Source organism: Manis pentadactyla, chromosome 3, assembly GCF_030020395.1.
Source record: "Manis pentadactyla isolate mManPen7 chromosome 3, mManPen7.hap1, whole genome shotgun sequence".
NCBI lineage: Eukaryota > Metazoa > Chordata > Mammalia > Pholidota > Manidae > Manis > Manis pentadactyla.
Genome location: NC_080021.1, coordinates 1206164 through 1230166, shown reverse-complemented (window position 1 = coordinate 1230166; position 24003 = coordinate 1206164). Strand labels below are relative to the sequence as shown.

The 24003-nt window shown below is 39.7% G+C and overlaps 2 protein-coding genes across 2 annotated transcripts; one reads left to right on the top strand and one right to left on the bottom strand.

Moving 5' to 3' along the window:
- Positions 1-27: 27 nt before the first annotated feature.
- On the bottom strand, positions 28-21180 carry LOC130682781 (putative ankyrin repeat domain-containing protein 19). Its single transcript, XM_057497590.1, has 11 exons — positions 21176-21180; positions 17490-17672; positions 14109-14223; positions 13773-13946; positions 8713-8819; positions 7368-7502; positions 5267-5322; positions 4592-4783; positions 2285-2313; positions 2132-2191; positions 28-342 (listed from the first exon to the last, which is right to left on the bottom strand). Exons 1-11 carry the CDS (start codon positions 21178-21180, stop codon positions 28-30), a joined length of 1371 nt encoding a protein of 456 aa, XP_057353573.1.
- LOC130682788 (pygopus homolog 1-like) lies at positions 18741-24003 on the top strand. Its single transcript, XM_057497639.1, is given in 1 exon segment — positions 18741-24003. A coding segment is annotated over 1 exon segment (1725 nt). The 5' UTR covers positions 18741-21485; the 3' UTR covers positions 23211-24003.

Genomic DNA, 24003 nt, shown 5'->3' with positions numbered 1-24003 from the left:
CCAAAATGTAACCTGCAGGGAGATGAATTAGGGCACATTACCAATTAATAAATTAACCTGTAAAAACCAATCGACTTCTTTCAATTTTTCTGTTTCCTGTCTTGTTGCTTCTTCAATGTCCCGTCTGTACTGTTCTATATAGTTGTGTTCCAGAGAAATCACTGCCATGTGGGTTTTAAGGTTTCTGATTTCCTGTCTCAATGTTTTTTCAGACTTCTTTTCTTCTTCACATTTCTTTTTGGTTGCTTTCATAGATAAGAGCTGTTGTCGAAGAACTTGATTTCTTTCAACTAGTTGACATTCTAAAGATGAAACTTCCACTTTTGTTGAAAGATTAACAACCTACATGAATAAAATAATGGAGATAGGTAATGAAGAAGGTAGAGTGAGAAGAGTCCAAGTCAAAGCCAGTTTCAAATTTTAAAATAAATTTAGTTATAATAAAATGTTACCCATAAAATAGTATGAGTCTTAGAACACTGAACGTTGAATTACTCAGATAATCAAGAACAAAGATAAAACCATCAGGAGTCAAAATAATACACCCTGTACTGTCCACTTGGTTTTATGCTCTTCTACTTTTTTTTATTGTTCGATGTCTCTGCTCCATGAAGTTATTATTTCTATGTCACATCTCAGTAGCAAAGCTCCCCCATCCTAACCCTTCATAATTTTAAAATCAGTGTAACATTTCCCAAAAGTCACAATATTAGTGTTTACGGAATGAACTCTCTCATTTCCCCTTTCCCAAAGTAGTTTCCCTTGGTGTACCACGCTAGCCCTCAAAAGAATTTTTGTGAGGCAACTATCGTACCAGAAAAATTGTCTTGAAAGTATAACAGCCAGTGCTTCCCTATTCAAATTAATTAAATAACCCAATTAAAAAAAGGACAGGGGATCTGAACAGACAATTTTCCAAAGAAGAAATTCAGAAGGCCAACACACACATGAAAAGGTGCTCCACATCGCTAATTGTCAGGGAAATGCAAATTAAAACCACAATGAGATATCACCTCACACCAGTTAGGACGGCCAACATCGAAAAGACCAGGAACAACAAATGCTGCTGGGGATGCGGAGAAATGGGGTACCCTCCCACGCCGCTGGTAGGAATGTAAATTCGTTCAACCATTGTGGAAAGCAGTATGGAAGTTCCTTCAAAAACTAAACACAGACCTACCAAGTGACCCAGAAACTCCACTCCTAGGAAATGACCCTAAGAATCCAAGTTCTCAGATTCAAAACTCATACGCACCCCTGTTTATCACGGCACTATTTGCAATAGCCAAGATACGGAGGCAACCTAGGTGTCCATCGGTAGGTGAATGGATGAAGATGATGTGCTACTTTTACACAATGGGATACTATTCAGCCATAAGAAGAGAACAAATCCTAACCATCTGTAACAGCAAGGATGGAGCGAGAGGGTATTATGCTCAGTGAAGTAAGCCAGGCGGAGAAAGACAAGTATCAAATGACTCCACTCATCCGTGGAGTAAGAGAACAAACAAAAAACTGAAGGAACAAAACAGCAGCAGACTCACGGACACCAAGGATGCACTACCAGTTGCCAAAGGGAAAGGGACTGCGGAGGATGGGGTGGGAAGGGAGGGATAAGGGGGAAAAGGGGGCTTTTGGATTAGCACACATAATGTGGGCGGGGGGTTCGGGGCATGGGGAAGGCAGTACAACACAGAGAAGACAAGTAGTGATTCCATAGCATCTCCCTAGGCTGACGGACAGTGACGGTAATGGGGTATGTTGGGGGGACCTCATAATGGGGGAAGCCTAGTAACCATAATGTTGCTCCTGTATTCGTACATTAATGATACCAAAATTTTAAAAAGCAATACAGGGATTTCAAACTGGGAACGTCAGGGTATCAAAACATAAAAGTGGGAACTTCTAAGTTAAAGCGTTTGTTTTTAAAAATCTTTTCAGATGTTTATGAGCCTTTTTTCCAAACATGGATACCAACAATGACATGAGCCTGATTTATGTAAAGCCCTTCAATTAAACTTAAAAGAGGAAACAGAATTAGGAATAAGAACACTTGTGAGCATTTCAAATATTTTAGTGTACTTCCTTTCACAGTTAAACATGTACTGCAAAACTTACCTGCGGTGGGTACTTGTGTCGCCTTGTCTACGACCGCTCTGCGGCAGGCAGTGTCTTCTGCTTCCGTGCCAGGCTGAACGGTGTTTGAAACAAAGTGAATAATAAATAACTTAGACTTCATACAGTCTGTGGTTAATTAATCAAGAAAAAATTATGTAAGTTTTACCTCGCGGTGATGATATTTTGCTCGACAGCCTAAAAAGCAAAAGGGATAGATAGGTAATCAATGATACAGTAACAAGAAAGCCAACTATATATTCACGCAGATATACTGCTAAGCTGAATCCTCATGCTGGGCCTTGAGAATTATGACATTAGGTTTTGGTGCTTTTTGGTTTCGAGTGTTCAGGACAGCAACAGGACACAAGTATGAATCCAGTGTAAATGCTGACGAAAAACACAGGACTATAAAGGTTCAACAAAAGATGCAGTTGAGATCTCAAAGGAAAGATAGTGTTTCAGATGAGTATGACTAACACAGAAGAAATGCACACACGTGCATGTGCACACGCTGACTGATGGGAAGTGATCGTTAGTCAGAGGAACAATCCATGACCCGGAGGGCATGAACGTGAAAGCTGACGGTAGAATGCACCGACGTGTCTTTAATGCGATACAGCAGAGTCCTTCTTCATACCCTTATGCTACCAGCATTTGTGAAATGCTTCCGTTTGTCCTGAAATTCAGGAAGTACACAGGTGTGATGGCGGTTCAGGGGAATGCCTTTCTCGGCAGAGAGAGTGTTATGCGCTGATCAGGTTGGATATACAGGTTGCAGAATAATAGTTTAAAAACTACTCTTTTCTTCTCATACCTGGGTGGCCTACTGATATGCCTACATTTCTTGCATCCGCTAGTTTAGCCATCTTTCAGTTTCTTGATCCGCTCATGCGAGAAGGTATACATAAAAAACACCTCTAAGAGACAATGTATGATGTATAATGAGCTTATAATACTGAAATATGGCTACTGAAAAGGAAGAAAGAAATTTAATTGCTACTGAATTATTAGGTATCAAAAGTCTTTTATATTTCAAACTCAGTGTAACGGTTCCCGGAAGTCACAATTTTAGCATTTAGGGAATGAACTCTCTCATTTCTCCTTTCCCTAATTAGTTTGCCTTGTTGTCCCATGCTAGACCTCAAGAGAATTTTTGTGAGGCAACTATCTTACCAGAAAAATTGTCTTGAAAGTATAAGAGCCAGTGCTTTCCTATTCAAATTAATTAAATAACTGAATTAAAAAACGGGCAGGGGATCTGAACAGACACTTCTCCAAAGAAGAAATTCAGATGGCCAACAGACACATGAAGAGATGCTCCACATTGCTAATTGTCAGGGAAATGCAAATTAAAACCACAATGAGATATCACCTCACACCTGTTAGGACAGCCAACATCGAAAAGACCAGGAACAACAAATGCTGGTGGGGATGCGGAGAAATGGGGAACCCTCCCATGCCGCTGGTGGGAATGTAAATTCGTTCAAGCGTTGTGGAAAGCAGTATGGAAGTTCCTCCAAAAACTAAAAACGGAACTACTATTGGACCCAGGAACACCACTCCTAGGAAATGACCCTAAGAATCCAAGTTCTCAGATTCAAAACTCATATGCACCCCTATGTTTATCACGGCACTATTTGCAATAGCCAAGATACGGAGGCAACCTAGGTGTCCATCGGTAGGTGAATGGATGAAGATGATGTGCTACTTTTACACAATGGGATACTATTCAACCATAAGAAGAGAACAAATCCTAACCATTTGCAACAGCAAGGATGGAGCGAGAGGGAGTTATGCTCAGTGAAGTAAGCCAGGCGGAGAAAGACAAGTATCAAATGACTCCACTCATCCATGGAGTAAGAGAACAAAAAACTGAAGGAACAAAACAGCAGCAGACTCACGGACACCAAGGATGGACTACCAGTTGCCAAAGGGAAAGGGACTGCGGAGGATGGGGTGGGAAGGGAGGGATAAGGGGGAAAAGGGGGCTTTTGGATTAGCACACATAATGTGGGCGGGGGGTTCGGCGCATGGGGAAGGCAGTACAACACAGAGAAGACAAGTAGTGATTCCATAGCATCTCCCTAGGCTGACGGACAGTGACGGTAATGGGGTATGTGGGGGGGACCTCATAATGGGGGAAGCCTAGTAACCATAATGTTGCTCCTGTAATCGTACATTAATGATACCAAAAATTTAAAAAGCAATACAGGGATTTCAAACTGGGAACGTCAGGGTATCAAAACATAAAAATAGAAACTTCTAAGTTAAAGCTTTTGTTTTTAAAAATCTCCTTTTCAGATGTTTATGAGCCTTTTTTCCAAACATGGATACCAACAATGACATGTGCCTGATTTATGTAAAGCCCTTCAATTAAGCTTAAAAAACGAAACAGAATTAGTAGTAAGTACACTGCATTTCAAATATTTTAGTGTACTTCTTTTTAGAGGTAAACACATATTGCAAAATTTACCTGCTCTGCATATTTTTGTTGCCTTCTCTGCTATTGTCATATCGCTAAGAGAATCTTCTTCTGTGATAGTCTGAATGGGTTTTGAAACAAGGTGCATAATAAATAAGTTAGTTTTCATACACTCTGTGGTGAATAAATCAAGATAAAAATATGTATGTTTTACCTCAAGGCAAGGATATTTCCCACAGTAACCTAAAAAGCAAAAGGGATATGTAATGAATGATACATTAACAAGAAAGCCATCATGCTCACCCTTAGAAGAATTTTTGTGAAGCACCTATCTTACCAAAAAAATTATCTTCAAAAAATAACAGCCTGTGCTTCCCTATTCAATTGCATTTTTAATTTTTATGTGAAGTCCAATTTGTTATGTGTAGAGGAAACATACAACACATTAACTTAAAAATCTTTTGTTTACACAAGATATCATATGGGATTTTAGGGTTCATAACTAAATAAATTCCTTTTCAGTCAATTGAAATAAACACCTTCTCAGATTTTAAATTACCTACATTAGATTCATAGATAATTCTGAATATTGGACTATGAAGAAATAAAAAATATACATGCAACTTACACAGTTTTTCTTCATTGATCTTTCACTGTCAAAACTCCCTTATTCTTACTTTATCTATGGTACAACCACCAAGAGTAATTCACGAGCTCAACTCTTACCTGGAGAAGATTTTCGTTTATTTTGAGAATTTTTAATTCCTTTGTCTACTTTGTACCTATCAATTAGTAGGCAAATGTTATGTGTTAAAAAGGTTATAAATAATATTACTATTTTAATAGTGATATGAAAAACATTTACCAAATATATTAAATTCTTAAGAGTATTTTGGATAATAACAGAGCTAGTATGAAAACCTTAATTAGCCCCTATACTCTAAATTTTTATATTTTACAAGCTTTTTATTAAGAAAATAATTAAAGAAGATAAACAGTAAGATAGTAAGGTGGACCAGTCATGAATTGAGGGCACTGTAGCTCAGTAAGTGAATCAGTTAGCTTGCCATAGCAGATGTGTCTTGAACTCAGAAGGCCTAGCTCTATAACCAACAGCTATTTGTTCTTGGATAAACTGCTTCTCTTCAATTCAAAATCTTGCTCTAGAAAGTAGGCGTCTTGCCACCTTATTTTACAATGTTGTTGGAAGGGTTTAATGAGCCAGTATACCCCTGCAATGCTCAGAGGAACACTCAAGCAATGGGATACACTTTGCTCTTCAACTTGAAACTGTTTTGGAGTACAAAATAAAACCCAGTGTGTGTTTTCACACGTTCTAATAAATTAGGTGCGGTGTTCAGAATATGTTATTATTTTGGTTATTAGCTGTTTTTTTGTTGTTGCATCTCAGTTATTATAAAGTTACATATATCACCTCATTAAATTAGATGACAGCACTGTCCCCTATCATTGTAGCTAGTCACACCAAGAGCAGAAAACTACTAGAAATGAAAACCTGGCTTTGACTGCTGCTATTCCTTTTCCATCTACTCAAACTCTGAACCAGACCTTTATTTGAATGATGCTTCATCTCCATGTCATCTCCAGCTGACTTGGAAGACTGACCCCTACTCTTGGATATGTGGATTCTGATGAGCATGGATGGGGCTTAGCTCTCCTAATGCCAAGTAACCTACTTGAGATTCAGAGATTCCTCTTGAATGGCTGGCTTTTTTGTGAGGCAGAATCTGAAAGTATTTTGAAACCTGAAATCCACTCAAGTCACTTGGGAGATTTTCATTATTATGGAAAACAGACCACCACTTAAGGAGCCAACCTTAATTATGGAATCTCAGGCAAATTTGTGCCCACTATTATTGGCAGGGCGATACGGGGTGTTCCATGACCTACGAAAGCTCCACAGGATCTTAAGCACCCTGCGGGTACAGAGCTTTCTAGGAGAAAGGCAAGTCTAATCTTTTCCTGCAGCATTATTTGAACCTCTCTGCTAATATCTGCAGCTAATGGCCTCGCCTAGTATCTGCAAACAGGACAATATCCTTAAAGGGTGACTCATTGTGAAGATCTCAGCTAGGAGGTGGGCCCTCCATGAGGCTCTTGAGGGTGTGCGGAGAAGTGCGTGACTGGAGGTAGCAGGCCCAGCGGCCAGAACAGGGCACTCCTGTTCTGGGACAGTGGCTGAACATACAAGCATATGTATGCCGGCACAAAGAAGGTGTAGCATTTCTCATCTAAGTGTGGATCACCACGAAGACAGGAATCTAGAATGGCAAGGACATCCTGGGAGCAAAGGTCAATCAGGGCTGCCTGCAGGGCCATTTCAGTAGCAACGCTGCAGCAGTACAAGCAGTGGAAACAACAGAATGTAGACTGTCCTTTTTCTCCCCCTTCAAGTGACTCATGAAAGAGCACTGTCTCTTTGGTCTTAGGGAAACCCTGAGGTTCTTGGAAAATTCCAGGGGAGAGTATAGGTGATAGTCCCCAGGAAAAAAGCACAGGATTTCCTGCTATCCTGAACATGTCCAGGTAACATTAGAAAAATCAGAGATGTGACATTATTTGTGCCCCATGTATAGCAGTTATACCTGGAATTAAATGGATAATGTTATGTCGTAAAAGCAGGCACCACTGCTACTGCTAGTCCAGCTTGTTGCTGGGTTTCTGGCGGATGACGTGGACTAACTCACTGCCATTCCAAAACTGCCTGAACCAAACTATGAAATCTCACCTGTTACATACTGAGTAACAGTTAAGTCATTTTAAACCTCCGTTGAGTGGTAGCTAGCATTTCAATGTAAATACTTACATATTAAAACCTCTACTATGAGTATACTCTGCTCCAGTCCATCCATGGGTATCCTGAGAAAGGGCATCAATATCTTCCTGAAGAAGGTTGACTATATCTGTTGATCCATTATCTATAGCAAGCATGAGTGCTGTTCTAAAATTGGACAGAGAAATAACTTCACCCTTAGGAACTTTGTTACTTAAATAGCTAACTTTATACACTTTACCAAGTTAAAATCCTGCCTGTTTGTGTAGAACTGACCATTCACTTGCTCAAGGGTTCATCTTTGTAAATTACCTCCAAAACTAAAAGGAAGCCTTTTGTCCCACTTGGCTGTTATGTAGTAGAAGTCGCTACTTTAAAGTCCTCTGGTGGACAAGAAACTATGGTGAGGTCACTTATCTGACGTAGGTGATTTAAATGAAGAATTCCCCGTTTCTTCCTTAGTCTGATATATTATACTTCAAAAAGACAGGGATCAGATACATTAAAGCTATTTGCAGCCTTATAACAATAATAATAGTAATGGTAATTCTCATAGTTGCAGTTAAGATGCTAAGTATGTGCTAGGCACTATATTAAATGCTGTAACTATAATGTTACTTATATACAACCACACTTGAAGGATATATTAACATCCTCTTTTTCATATCAAGAAACATACTGGTGCTAAGTTATGTTCCCAAGGGCACACACCTAGCAAGCAGGAAAGCTAGGAATTACACCCAGTCTTGTGAGAATCTAAAGCCCACCTCTTTTCTCTGTATCACCCTCCTATGACTTGTCTTCAGTAAATGGGAAGTTTGTTCAATTAAAGCTATCTTTCTTCCTTCTACCATACCAATGAAAAATAAAAACATCAAAGTATACTAGAAATGAAAAAAGGATAAAAACTGATGCGCCCACAGAATCTGGTCATAGTCATTAACAGCCACAGGAACAACCTATTAACATCAGTACTCTTTAAAGAAAGCAACTTAAAGCAAAGATACATCCAAAAGACAAAAATCAATCCCTCTTTATGCTTAACAAGCATCTTTTAGGGAAAAATATATGTAAAGGAGAGGTCAAAAATACTATAAAAGGGTTAAGATCAAAACTGTATCTTTAAACTAAAGAATCTGTACTTTATAAATCCAATATGAAAACCACCTTTTAGCTAATCTAAAAATCATGAGCAAAAAAATCAGACTGCAAATGTCATTGGCCAATATTATAAAAGAACCCTGCTCTGTACGCTGTTGCCTTGTCAGTCATTGCTTTTCTACTAACAATGTGTTGATATTTTCCAGTACATGATTATCAATTAATCATCTGATGTTTATCACGACGCTGAGCAATATAAGGTTTAAAAAAACAATACCTTTCATAATTATCAACAGCATGTACGTCTGCTCCTTCACTTAGTAAATACTCTGTCATTTTATAATTTCTTCGACTTACAGCAAGCAAAAGCGGTGTGAAGCCTTCCTGTAGAACAGCAAAAAGTTTATCATTTACAAAATTACATATTTCTCAACTGAATTAAACACTAATGAAAGATCCTCTGCCTTTAAACATATAATATAAAAGGAAAATAAAAAGTGGCCCCTCCTCCTCAGCCCTCAGTCCCCACCTGCCGCTCTTTCTCTGGAAATGCCCGTCCCCCACACCCTTCAACAGACGACCTGCAAAGTCACTCTCCAAAACTCACTTCAAACCCTGAAGTCTTCCGGGAAGCCTTTGCTTCCATCGCAGTACTGACCAGTGGTGCGCTGTGCTTACCGTACTGCTTCCCAACTGAACCAAGAGTTGCTCGAGGGCAGGGGCTATTTCCTAATCTCTCCATACATCCCTTTAAAATGTAGTAGGAAGTGCTTTAACTATTTTTACGGAGTTAATAACCTAAGTGATTCTCTCTAGGGTAGTGTTTCTTACAATAATTATTCCAAAGAATATGTACTTTACCAAAAGTTAATGACTATGCTCCAGTGAAAAGATTCCATGATCTATATTTGAGAAATATTTTTAAACTGTGCTTCAGATGTCTACTCCTAAAGAAATCTGTTTAACTTTGCTTACTCTCTCTCTCTGCCTAATACTTCTTTGTTGCAAACACTAACATTTGAGGAACTAGTGTTTCAGGGATACAGTTTTGACAGCTTTCCAGTAAAAAAGGTTTCCCTCGTGTATACAAAATTGCTTGACTCTCTTCTATCATTGGTGTCAGGTTCCTGGATGTTAATGTCAGGCTCTACTGCTTCAAATGGGTCACCGGGAAGTGGGCTCTGAGTTAAGAGACAGGCTTCACATGACACTTGGTTGCTTATTAGTAAGTGGTCCATGGGTTTTGTCCTATTGTAAGAAGATAGTTTTATCTTTGCTGTTAGTAAGCTCAATATGAAATTTTAATCTCAATTGTAATAACCCTGGGACCCTCCATTTTTTTTTTAATTTTTTATTCTGGTTTCCATTTTAATTGCTACTTAAAATTATATTCCAGGAAAAATATGAATCAGAAATAAAAATATAATGGCTTATCAATAAAACTTCTAATACTGATCTAGATGGACTATTTGTAGCATAATGGAAGTTACTAAATCACTTGCACTTTTAGGGAACAGTGCTGAGGAGAAAGATATTATTGTCTGCACTATACATAACCTAACTGACTGTAACCACCATCAACTTCATCAGGCTTGTAGACGTTCCAATGGGAGTATGATTAACTATAGTGCATGTAAAAAGTTATTTTAAAAACCACTTATAAATTCTAACTTAAAAATTCAATCCTGTTCCTGAGATCAATATAAAATGTCAAGTCTACATTGTAAATTAATACAGACCATGTTGAAAATCTTGAAATTTTTATCAAAATATACCATAAAATAGTGTGACCTCAAACTGTAACCTTCATTGCGTACAGAGGCAAAGTAGGTGACTCAAGGAAGTGAAGACCCCAGGTGGGGACAGGAGAACAGAAAAAGGGGCAGCCCTCTGCACAGCACACCTCACAGCAGGAAGGGCTCCATATTCCAGATGGCTCTTTAGGAGAAGCCTGATGCCCAGATTTCTGCATGAGTCTCCTACATTTTAAATATTGACTCAATTTATGGGGGCAAACTAAATGTATTCAGGGGCCACAGTTAGTCCACAGCCCATTTGTGTTTTTGTATTTGTTACATTTCCCAGTGGTTGTATATAAAGCAAGTATGTGTATGCAAAAATCTTCCCTTTCTTTAGTATCATATGGTGTACCAAAAAATTGGGCCCTAACATATAATAAAAATTGCTATTAAGATTCATAATACCCAGAAATAGGAACCCTCCTACACTGTTAGTGGGACTGCAAATTGGTACAACCACTGTGGAAAGCAGTATGGAGGTTCCTCAAAAAACTAAAAATAGAAATACCATTTGACCCAGTAATTCCACTCCTAGGAATTTACCTGAAGAAAACAAAATCCCTGATTCAAAAACATATATGCACCCCTATGTTTATTGCCACACTGTTTGCAATATCCAAGATAGGGAAGCAACCTAAGCACCCATCAGTAGATGACTGGATAAAGAAGATGTGGTATATATACACAATGGAGTATTATTTTGCTCTAAAAAGAGAATCCTTCCATTTGCAACAACATGGATGCATCTTGAGGGTATTATGCTCAGGGAAATAAGCCACGTGGAGAAAGACAAATACTGTATGATTTCACTTATTTGTGGAATATAAAAACAAAGCAAAACAAAAAGAGCAGAACAGCATCAGACTCAGAAACACTGAGAAGTGACTAGTGGTCACCTACGGGGGGGGACTGGGCAGGGGCAGTGGAGGGAGGACAAGGGGGACTGCTGGGCCGCTGTGATGTATATTTGATTTAAAAAAAATCCATAATACCATCTGAAATACTTTTTCCAATGCTTATGAGAGTCACAATCTATTTGTATTTACTTCTCCTAGATTGTTAATCAAATGGATAACTAGTTCATAGGACTGCTGAAACTAAACCATTAAAACACACTTCCCATCTCTATTGTCACTAAAACTACATGGATTTTGATGTTTAAAATTACACTTCTAATTATGCCAGGGCTCTATGAATTTAACAGACATACTGAGACAGTCTATCACACAGCTTCAGCTAAAAAGAAGGTCTATGATTTACTACTATTGCAATCGGAGAACCCTGCTTGTGATAACCAATTTGTTCACCTAATGACTTGAATGATACCAAAAGATGCAAAATCCTTCAAGTCAGCCTCTACTTACTAAAAAACTAACTACCCAGAGGCAAACTACTGAAGACTCTCTGAGTGCCAGGGAATGATGACTTATGGCTGGAAGAAAAAACGTGTTTTTCTTTAAGCCAACAGATATCACCAGTAATATTCTTTTTTAACTTCTCAGCCACAGAGGTAGGGCCGGATGGAAGTCAGGCTAACACAGTCGGAAAGCAGAGAACTGAAGGAAGTAGCAACCTGTCAAGTTCCAACTCCTCTATAGATTTCTTAAGTTTGTGAGATCTGCAAATTTATATATTACACTTATCCATTCAGTAGTTCTTAAGCAAGAGCTGTATCAGCACCTCGTGGAACTATTTCCAAATATATGTGTCCAGGCCTTACAGACTTAAGTCAAAATCTTCAGGGGACAGCCTAGGTTTTTAAAGATTTTTTTCTAAGTTTCCCAGGCAATTCAATTCACCAGCACAATCCTAGCTGAGCGCTGGCGCACTGGACAATCCCGTCAGTCTCACGTCTCACATATATGGTCAATTCCTATCACTTGAGGACTTTGCCAAAGAAAGGAAAGCCCAAGAGATGAGTCACTTAGCAAAACTGCATTGAATTTTCCTGGGTGGGGGCAGAACAGGGACTTGTAAGGAAACCCAAAATGTAACAGTTTCATTATTCATAAACTCCTCCCTTCCCATCAAGATGTTCTAGACTGGAAGGCAGAGTTTAGACTCATCTACGTGGCTGTTTCTGCAAGAACAGGACTATCGCTTCCTTACGTCTTCTTCCCTTGTTTCCCACTTCACCACCACCTGTTCCCTGCCGGTCTGGTTCCTCAGTCCTTCTAATGTCGATCTCTAAGCAAGTTTACAACTCATTCATCCTCTTTCCCAAACTAACAATTATTTTCCCCCAAGGCTGAAGACATCTCACCTAAACAGAGTAAAACAAGGAAGGAAAAAGCAAACATAAAAAAACCTCTTCTTGTTATTTCCCCTCACATGCCAAAATTCCAAATCGGCCTGCATATTTCTGTTTGCTCTCTCCTTTTCCCTTTCCTTTTTCCCTCTCAGGCTTTAGCCAATGAAAGAGGAATCACTTTTATATTAAGTCACTTTTTTAATAAAATAGGAACTTGTCAACAGCAGCCACAATTTCATATTATAAAATGCATTTGTTTTGTTTGGGTTTTAGATAAAGCCTGTTTCCAAGGCAAACTTGCCTTTCCTGTGTTGCTTTACACTAATTAGTAAAAAACCTGGGTGGGGAAAAAATATTTGAAAGAAAACCTGTACTTCAACAAATTCAATGTTTTCACAAACATTTGCCATAAATACACGCAAGAAAGCTGTACTCTAATGCTTCCTTAGAAGAGCCATTATTTTAAGTGAAATCTTAAGATAGTTATTTCAAAATATTTTCAGTCAGGAAATGCTTGATTTTCCAAATATGTAAAATTGACCCTAACTATATTAACCTGTCGGGGCTGCAGCATGGGAAGTAATGCACGGCCAGAAGAGAAAGCAGGCCGAGGAGCTTCACCATCACCCGCTCCCCACACCCAGCGACAAGCCAGCAAGGAGCTGCACGAGGCTGAGCAGGAGCTGCTCTCTGATGTGAGAAACCCTAAGGTGGTACATGGCTGGCAGAGCAGCTGCCAGCACAAGGGAATGGCCCTGCTGATGTCAGGACAGGACCCAAACCCCTCACCCGGATCTTCAGAGCCCTGGGGTCTGCCACTTCCGCATCCCACATGCACTCAACCCAGCTCCTCTGGCCTGGTACCAGTTCTCCACCTCTCCTCCCACCCATCCCCAGCAGCACCCATTTCCTAAGGCTCTGCTGAGAAGCCAGCCTCCACCATCTCCTCACACCCCCTCAGCCTCCAGTCCTTTGTGGGCTCTGAGCCTATCACCCCCTTCCAGGCACTCAAGGGAAGGTCCTCCTCCTGGGGAAAAGGGGGGCCAGGAGACTGTTCTGCCCTCTGTGTGGGCAGCCTTTCTCTCGCCCTCCCTGACTTGGCTTTGGAGGTGTTTCCACCGTGACAGAGCCCAATGTACAGTATGCAGTATATGTATATGTATATTAAAATTTTCTAAACTTTTGCAGTGTCTACATATACACATAAAGATGTGTATGTAAAAGCATTTTATATATCTGTGGCTCCTAAAGAAATTAAAAACATGTTATTCAAAGGTGGATGCATACCTTGTTGCTCGCCTCGATGTCTGCGGTGTGCTCCAGGAGCTGTGCCGCTGTTGTTAAACGCTCACCACAAGCTGCATAGTGGAGGGCGGTGTTGCCATAGACGTCACTCACATTGGGATCCGCACCATAGTCTAAAAGAATACGTGCGCAGTCCTCTTGATGGCATTGCACAGCCTGTAGGTATTACACAAAGAAACACACTATAAATTCTAGGATTTCAAAGTAGACACTCCATAGGTTTCACCAGTGAGTTATATTTAAATGAGATAAATTCATTTCTCTTCTCAGCTATTACATCAAATCCATCTCAGGCTGGCATCGACAGCTCCTACATACCTTAATCAGGGGTGTCCTCTCGAGGTTGTCACAGAGGTTAAGCTTACAATTCCTCTCTACCAGGACAGTTACCACTTCTGCATGGCCGTTGGCGCAGGCCAAATGCAGAGCAGTCCTAGGAAAGTGAGAGGACTTGTTAGGAAGTTACAATGCACTCTTCTCAAAACATACAATTATTCATGTAATTGTAAACATTAAAGAGCATGTAATTCATGTCTTCAAAACAAAAATTTACTTTTTCTGGAGAAGGTACAATTATCAGCCTTATTACTCACCACATTAATGAAAGTGCAGTCTATTTGCTAGAAAGAGCATGACCTTGGGATTCGGCTCACCTTAGGTTTGAATCCTACACTTTAGTGATCACTTGGCCTTTCAGTGCCTCAGTTTCCTCATCAACATAATAGGGATAAAAATAAGTTATCTCATGGGATACTACTGTTATGTTTAAATAAGAATCTATGCTAAGTGCTTTAGAGTTCCTAGCACAAACAGCAGGTCAGTAATTGTTACACTACTGTTATAATTATTACTATTACTGCTCCTTTACAAAGAGAATCCAATTTAGTAAAATGATATAATTATGCCTACTTCGCAAAATGTTTTAAGGATTAGAGAAAACACTGTATCTTAAAGATTTTAAGATTCTCATTTTCTCACATTTTAACATCTCACATTGGAATGCAACTATAATAATGTCTGACAACTCTAATTGGCAGCATTTTTTAAAATTTCTTATTGGTGCATAAAATAGTACAGCATCAGACAATACATTGTGAATTATGTTAAATAAAATAATCGTACACACAATAGATCTACTGCAGTTCACATGCTTGATTTAAATAAGTTTTAGTTCTCAAAAGCATTATGAGATAAAGCAGAAATTTTTTTAAAATAATTATTTTGATTTTCATGAAACTTTGAAGCCAAAGGAAACTCAGGATTCAAGTGATAAGGATAGCTGGTTTTATTCAATATTTAGATTTACAGGTTGTATGAAAATTAGATATGATCCCTTTAGAACTGAATACTATTATAAACATTCAAGAAGGCAGGTAAAGGTTATCTTTTACAATTTTGTATGATCAGAAGTGCTTTTGTTTGAAAGGCAGGAGGAAAAGCTTCAGTTGAGATGACATCCTAACACTTCGATTTAAAATTGTTCATCTTGCTCATACTGGGCAACATGAACTTTTTAAGAATGAAAGAATCTGAGTAGAATTTGTTTGCTGTTGGACAGGTCAGTATTTTTAAAGAAAACTTTTATAAAGGCAATACTTTTACAATAGCTATTTTTGATTTTTGTTTTCATAAGGAATGACTAAAATTTTCTAAACTTTTGCAATAGTAACAGTCATCCTTTGTATTTACTATTTTTATTTTCACAAGGATGCAACTAAAATAATTGGTCTATAATTGTTTACATAAATTTAATAAAGCTACATATAATAAAAACATGTATATAATTAAACATATACATAATAAAATCTACTGGCACAGATAAAAGATTTTTCATTTCTGAACAAGCTAAAAGTTGTCAGAAGATACCAATCCTCAAAAGCATTTTTAAAAAATAGATTTTTTTTGTTTTTTTGTGGGGGTTTTTTTGGTATCATTAATCTACTATTACATGAGGAACATTATGTTTACTAGGCTCCCCCTTCACCAAGTCCCCCACAAGCCCCATGACAGTCACTGTCCATCAGCATAGTAAGGTGCTGTAGAGTCACTACTTGTCTTCTCTGTGTTGCACAGCCCTCCCAGTGCCTCCCCCCAGATTATACATGCTAATCGTAATGCCCCTTTTCTTTCCACCCCCCTTATCCCTCCCTTCCCACCCATCCTCCCCAGTCCCTTTCCCTTTGGTAACTGTTAGTCCATTCTTGGGTTCTGTGATTCTGCTGCTATTTTGTTCCTGCAGTTTTTTCTTTGTTCTTATGCTCCTCAGATGAGTGAGATCATTTGGTATTTGTCTTTCTCGGCCTGGCTTATTTCACTGAGCACAATACCCTCTAGCTCCATCCATGTTGTTGCAAATGGTAGGATTTGTTTTCTTATGGCTGAATAATATTCCATTGTGTATACGTACCACATCTTCTTAATCCATTCATCTACTGATGGACACTTAGGTTGCTTCCATTTCTTGGCTATTGTAAATAGTGCTGCGATAAACATAGGGGTGCATCTGTCTTTTTCAAACTGGACTGTTGTATTCTTAGGGTAAATTCCTAGAAACGGAATTCCTGAGTCAAATGGTATTTCTAAAAATAGTTATTTTTTATCTGTGTGAGAGTCATACTCCTGCACTCCCCCAGAATTACTTCATTAATAATAAACTTCCACTATAATTTTTATATATGTTCATTGTAAAACTCAGATTTTTTTAAAAGAAAAAGAAAAATACACTGGTACTATAAATTCCATCTGAAACTTCTTTTTGAGGATATAAATCTGGTTAGTTTTCTCCACATAATTAGCAGGTATTTCTCCATCATTTATGATTCAGCTTTTCCTACTGATATGAAATGTTATCAGCATCAAGTTCTGAGTCTTATATATATATGTGGGGATTTGGTCACTTTCCATTCTGTTCCATTCATTTATCTGTCTTTTCAGCTGTTAGTAACTCAACATTCTGAAAATTTATAGCACATTTTGATATCTAGAAGGACAAATCTTTAATATAAAAGACTTTCCTAAATTTCATCACAGCAATAAAAGAGGGACAGCATATGGAACCCCCAATTTTTAACACCATGATTTTTTATTTGGTTTATGTGAAATTAATAAATAGAAGAGCACACATTTGAGAAAATGAATATTCCTATTTAATAGAGATTTTCCCACTTCAAAATTCCTTCCCCAGGTCTATCAGTTAGTAACAGATCTATACACAGGTGTGCCATCCGTATAAAATGATATTGGATTTAGCCCAAAGAATTTTTACAAGTTGACACATTACAAAAGTTTTCATTTTTCTCATTATGTACTATGCACTTTTATGCAGTATTTTTGTTAGGCACTTTTTTATTCCATTATGTACTTTTCTGTAATATCTAAGATGGTATGAAATGTATACATTAAAAATAAAATGCTGTCTATACTCCGTTTTTCTATTAGTGATGCTTAGTTAAATCACTGCAAAGCTGTCAGTCAAGTGCTCTATAAGAATTATGAGGGGTTCTGAACCCCTACAGTTTTGGCTCTGCTGCTTGTAATGTGGGCATGGGCGCCAGATCCCTTGTCAGGCTTCTGGGACCCAGGTCCTGTGGGGCCTTGGCGCTAGCAGGCTTGGCTCCCCAGGTGAGCCCAGAATGTGAGCACTTTCCCAGGTCTGCCCACCTCTTCCCAGGCCGCCTCTGGCCTCCCAGCCCCTCTTACCTATTCCTCTTGTCCCTGTCATTCAAGCCATTTTCCCCCATAAACAGAATCTGCTGCACTTTGGCTACTTTGCCCTTACTGGCAGCCCTGTGGATCTTTCTGACATCTTTGCTTCGGATATGGTACTGGGCCTGGAAGTTGACTCCCTGGCAGTAGTCCTCCACGTTAGTGGGACGGACCCTACTGAAGGGGCACAAACATGGCCAGCACTTCAGACCCCAGGATCCAAAAATCCTCTTCATCATAACAAAGCCTCGGGCTTCAGGAGACCTCCACTCCCCTGCTGCCATTCGCTGCACAGCACTAGCGCTGTATGAGCCAACCTAGGGGCCACAGCAGCCCAGACCCCCGTCAGCAGTGAGCACACAGTAACTGCAGGCAACACAAGTGCGATATGTGCCCCGCCCAAGTGACATCACAGGGCAGGGCACTCAGAGACCAAGGGTGTGGAGAGTGTATGTGCAGGGCCAGAAAAGGCAAATTTCGGCGGGTGCAGCAGAGTGAGTGAGTGAGTGAGTGTGCGTGTGCACGTGTGCACGGCTGAGTTGGGAAATTAGCAGAAGGCAGACTAGTCCACATGGAAAAGCTGTGTACAGGGCTAGAGCGGCATGAAACTCAGGCTGCTGAAGGCCTCCTCGCCACAAAGCTCCCCTAAAGAACTCTAACTCCCCTTATCCATCACTTTACTTCTCTTCTACATTCTGCTGGGCCTCAGGTGGTCTCCGAGGAGGCAGTAACAGAAGGCAGTTTTCTTGGTCTCAGAGACTGTGGCAGTGTGTGTCACCACGTGCAGACTGATGAGGGAAGAATGCTCGTTCTCTAGTAAAATCTCCAGTAAGCCCTCCCCTTTGGGCCAGCCTTAGAATAACATTTTGTTTGCTTTTATTTTCTCCCAATTAAATCTTTATTCAACCCAAGATTTATTACTTAAGAACTTAAAAAAAAATGGTTATTCACTTGTCCTAATTTATATTAATAAATTATATTAATAAAAAATTATATTTTTTTATATTATAAATTATATTAATAATTAATATATATTATATTATAATATATATATTATTATATATATATATATAATAAATATATATATATTATATATATAATATATAATATATATAATAATAATATAATAATAAATTATATTAATAAAAAAAAAAATTATGTTTTCTCACCTAGTTTAAATCACTTTATCGTAGACTAAATTCTCTCATATGATTTCCAACAACACAGATGGAGCTGGAGGGTGTCACGCTCCGTGAAATAAGCCAGGCAAAGAAAGACAAGTACCAAGTGATTTCCCTCATTTGTGGAGGATAACAACAAAGTGAAACTGAAGGAACAAAACAGCAGCAGACTCACAGACTCCAAGAAGGGACTAGCAGTTACCAAAGCGGAGGGGTGGGGGAGGATAGGGAAGGAGGGAGAAGGGGATTGAGGGGTATTATGAGTGGTACACATGGTGGGGGGGGGTCACGGGGAAGACAGTGCAGCACAGAGAAGACAAGTAGTGACTCTACAGCATCTCACTACGCTGATGGACAGTGATTATTTGTAATCACAATGCCAAGTTAAAAATCTTTGCCTCCCACGTTCAAGGGTAGTAGCCTGGAAATCAATTTGTCAAAGGGCCCATGATGTCATCCATCATGCTTGTGTAATGAAACCCCATTAACAAACAAAAACTCTGAAATGAGTCTCAGAGAGCTTCTCTGGGCTGGTGAACAATCTACAGACTGAGAGGGTGACATGCTTTGGGAAAGCATGTAGACCTTACCCAGACCTTGCTGCCTAGGTGTATCTTTGTCTGGTTGTCCCTTTATATCCTTTAGAAGTACATCAGCACTCCTAAATACAGCTTTTCCTGAGTCATTCTAGTGAATTATCAAACCTGAAGGATGGTCATTGGAAACACGGGAATCCCCAAACTTGGGGCCAAGACAGACAGAAGAGCAAGTAGCCCAGGGACTTGGGATTTTGAGGTGGGAGCGGTGCTGTGGGTCTGAGCCCCTTGACCTGTGGCATCTGTGCTAACTTCCAGATCAGTGCATCACACTGAACTGCATGACAGTGGGTGAATTTCCACTTTCCTCAACATTGAACACTCACTGTGTTCTAATACAGAGCCTAACAGCAAATTTCCTCCACCCCCTGCGGTTCTTGCTTGAGTGATAAATCCTGTCTCCCTCTAAAAAGCCTCCACATCAATTAATTCTTGCTTATCCAGTATTATACTGCATCCCACTTATCAAGCCCCTTAAAATCCAATCCCAGGAACACCCACCCTGGTTTGTGCCTGCTAAGTAGTACACATTAAAGAAAATTACCATAAATGAAGTTTTCTCTATTAGATAATAGATTATAAAATATGTAACTCATAAATGTAAAAGTGATTATTAAATCAATGTTTTGGGAAACAGCAATTTGTGAACTTGATTACACATCTCAGAACACATACACCAAAATGAAGTCCAGATAAGTAGTGTTCAGTCTTTTCATAAAAGCATTCAACCACTACATATTTTTGAGAAACAAGCTAAGAGGTATTATTTAATGAGGAAATATTTTTCAAACAAAAACACAAGTTATAAAAGAAAATTATCAACACATTTGGCCACATAAAATTTGTGACCAAATAAACTTAGTATAAATCCAAATGGTTAACATATATGCACACACACATATCCATACATAATTGTGACAGAAATTACACAAGTATCTCAGATTTTGAAAATTCATACAAATGCAATTTTATCACCAAAAATGTGTTCCAGCAAAAATTTGTTAATACACATAACCACTATTTTTCACTCATGGGATATAATCAGCAGGCAACATCATCTCCTACTACGCTTTTAAATATTCAGCTATTTTTCTTCCACCCATAGATTAAAGAAAATATTCAGCTATTTTTCTTCCACCCACTTTTTTCTCAAGTAATAAAAAAGTCCATAGAGCTGTTTTAACTCACAAAGCACTGAAACAGAATGTCCAGCCCCATGTAAGTACAAAAATGCCAAAGTCAGTTCATCAGCTAGGCCAGGCTCAGGAATGGTCCTTTCTTCCTTTCCAAATTCCATCCCCCCTCCCTCTGCCAGGATAACTCAAGGGGGTGGGAGAGTTCTTACCTGGCTGATGCTATTTTACGATTTGAGCAGTTTGAATCTGGCAATTATTTTAAAACTGAATTCTCTCTCTCGGGGGCACTTTACCCTAAAAAATGCAAAACCTATTCATTTCTATTTATAAAAGATAAAAGCATTTGAAAGCTTGGTTCCCAAACATAACTCTTTTGTACTTTCAAATGTTTCACTTTTAATCTCCAAATCCATCACAGAGGTCACTGAGGCCTGACCACTCAGACAAAGGCTACTTAAAGAAATAAAAGTATACATTGTATTTATCTGCTTGAAAAGTAAGGTCTGTGAATACAGAAATGTACTTTTGTATTCAATATATATGTAAAAAAAAAAACAAAAAAAGGAGATTCCTCATTTTGCATCTTGAGATTTCATCAATTTATACCATCCAAAAGGGGCCAGAAAATGTCACAATGGCACTGGGATTCCACTGTGTCGGTATGTGTTGAGCCCACCCACATCACTCAATTCCTACTCTCACCACCCTGATCCCACAGCCTTTACAGCAGGACTAGATTGACATGGTACCTGCCCAAGCGCTCTCACCGCATCTACTCTCACCACTTCCTTTATCCTAATGTGTATTGGACACTGCAGTCCAAAGACCTTTGTTTTGCTTGTTCTCACATGCACACTGCTAGGAACAAAGCACGTTATTTGTTGAATAAGTACATGTGAGGGTGGGAAAACAATAAAGACTCAATAATCAATATCCCCTCACTCTAATACTTCCTACAGTTTTGCCCCTGAAGTAGAACTGAATATTTACAATCAGGCATAAGCCGTTCTTAGCCTCCTGGCAAAATACAATAAACATCCAGTCTACCACCAGAGGCTTCAACCACGTATTTAAATCATGGTTGCTGGCCCGCCTCCCGCCTCCCAGTCAGCAGCCCCTGATGCGGCAGCGGGCGCCCTAGTCCTCCGCACATGCCGGCCCGGGGCGGGGGGGCTGCCCCCAGGCCACGCTCCCCGCCGCCGCCGAGCCCCGCCCGCCACAGCGCGCCGCCCCGCCCCCCGAGGCCTCGTCCTCCTCCCAAACTTTGCAAAGTCGGCCCGCGTCCCCGCCGCGACTCGGCTCGGAGGCTCGCCTCGCAGCTGCAGCGGCCCCGCGAGGAGGAGGAGCCGCCGCTGCAGCATCAAAGAGCCCGAATTCCCGCGGCCTGGGGGGAGTCATGCTCTGCGGTCTGTAATGTCAGCAGAACAGGAGAAGGATCCCATTTCGCTGAAGAGAGTTAGAGGTGGAGACGGTGGGCTGGATGGGTTAGGAGGTCCAGGCATACAACTGGGAAGCCCAGATAGGAAAAAACGCAAGACAAATACACAGGGGCCTTCTTTTCCTCCCCTGTCTGAGGGTGCTCCACCGCCGAGTCCAAACTCGGACCATCTAGTGGCTGCTAATCCGTTTGATGACAACTATAATACTATTTCCTATAAACCACTACCCTCGTCAAGTCCTTGTCTTGGCCCGGGCCCTCCTGGCTTTGGAGGCCATAGCACCTTCAGGGAGCCGCCTCACGTTCCTCCAAGAATGTCTTCCCCCCACTGCGGTCCTCACTCACTCAGGAATCAGCCACACCCACTCCCCCAGAATCCTTCGGGCATGGGCTTTAATCGACCTCATGCTTTTAACTTTGGGCCACATGATAATTCAAGTTTTGGAAATCCATCTTATAATAATGCACTAAGTCAGAATGTTAACATGCCTAATCAACATTTTAGACAAAATCCTGCTGAAAACTTCAATCAGATCCCTCCACAGAATGCTAGCCAAGTAACGAACCCTGACTTGGCGTCTAACTTTGTCCCTGGAAATAATTCAAATTTTACTTCTCCATTAGAACCTAATCATTCTTTTATTCCTCCCCCAAACACTTCTAGTCAAGCAAAAGCACCACCCCAAAAACAAGGCTTTAGTCAAGGAGCAACCAAATACACTCATCAAAATTCCTCTGCTCATCCACCTCACTTAAATATGGATGACACAGTGAATCAGAGTAATATCGAATTAAATAATGTCAATTGAAACAATGCAGTAAATCAAGAAAATAGCCGTTCAAGTAGCACTGAAGCTACAAACAGCAGCCATTCAAATGGAACACAGAATAAGCCACGACAACCTAGAGCTACAGCAGATGCTCGCGCCACTGAGAAAGGCAATAAACCCTCTCTCCACCCAAGCCGTCGTGGCCGTTCTTCTTCTGACCCAGTGTATCCTTGTGGAATTTGTACAAATGAAGTGAATGATGACCAGGATGCCATCTTATGTGAAGCCTCTTGTCGGAAATGGTTTCACCGGATCTGCACTGGAATGACTGAAGCAGCTTACGGCCTCCTGACTGCAGAGGCGTCAGCAGTGTGGGGCTGTGATACTTGTGTGGCTGACGACGATGTCCAGTTAAGGCGCACTAGAGAGACTTCTGGTCCACCTGCAGTGGGCAGTGGTGCGTCATCACAGGCATTAACTGTAGTGAGGTCTTTTCCTGCATATTACAAAAGTTTGGTACACAGGATTTTAATGTTTTACATTATTTTTTTAAGTGCACACAGAAAAGATTATTTACTTTTTAGTTTTTATTAATATTCCACTTCATTACTAGTGCAAACTTTGTATTGTCTTTAACTTAAATTAGAATAATGTATGAGGGTGCTTTAGAAAGTACTACACGAATAAATGTTAGTTGTTAATCATAAAAAAAAAATCATGGTTGCTATGGTGTGCCTATTACCTTTATTACTTACAGTGACCTTTCTAAAAGATAGTGGGTAACCATTATCATATGGTAAGGGCCCAACAATTTAGGCACATTACGACTAAACAGATAAATGAACATAGAAAAATATAATCTTACCCTTAGAAGGATTCTGATTTCTTATTCAATAGCAGATTGAGTTTCTGGACTCAGTTTCCCTGTATCACAGTAGGTCCTAACTCCAAGCTAAAACAAGTGGGAACAAAGAAGCTTAACTGAAAAATCCAAAATCACTAATAAATGTAACAAAGGAAGTACTATCTTATACATAAGGAAACAAATATCATGAATCTGGGCATGCTATCACTGCATATTACACCAGAGCTGCCAGGCCTGTCAGCAAAGCCACAGTCACGCTGCGGAGCCAACACTGGCACATGTAATGTCTTGTAATTTTTTCTTTTCTTTGAAATAGCGCTCCCCAGAAGCTTATGTAGGAAATTGCTAATGAAAACATTAAAAAAAGAAAATTCACCCACTTCCTAAGTTTGTTGATACTTTCTTCTTTAACTTTCTGAACCAGCATGAAGTCAGAAATACTTGTGAAATTTAATCTAATAAAATGTTTTCTTAATATATATGCACTGGTGATCAGTGCACAAATGCACCAATGATGAGTGA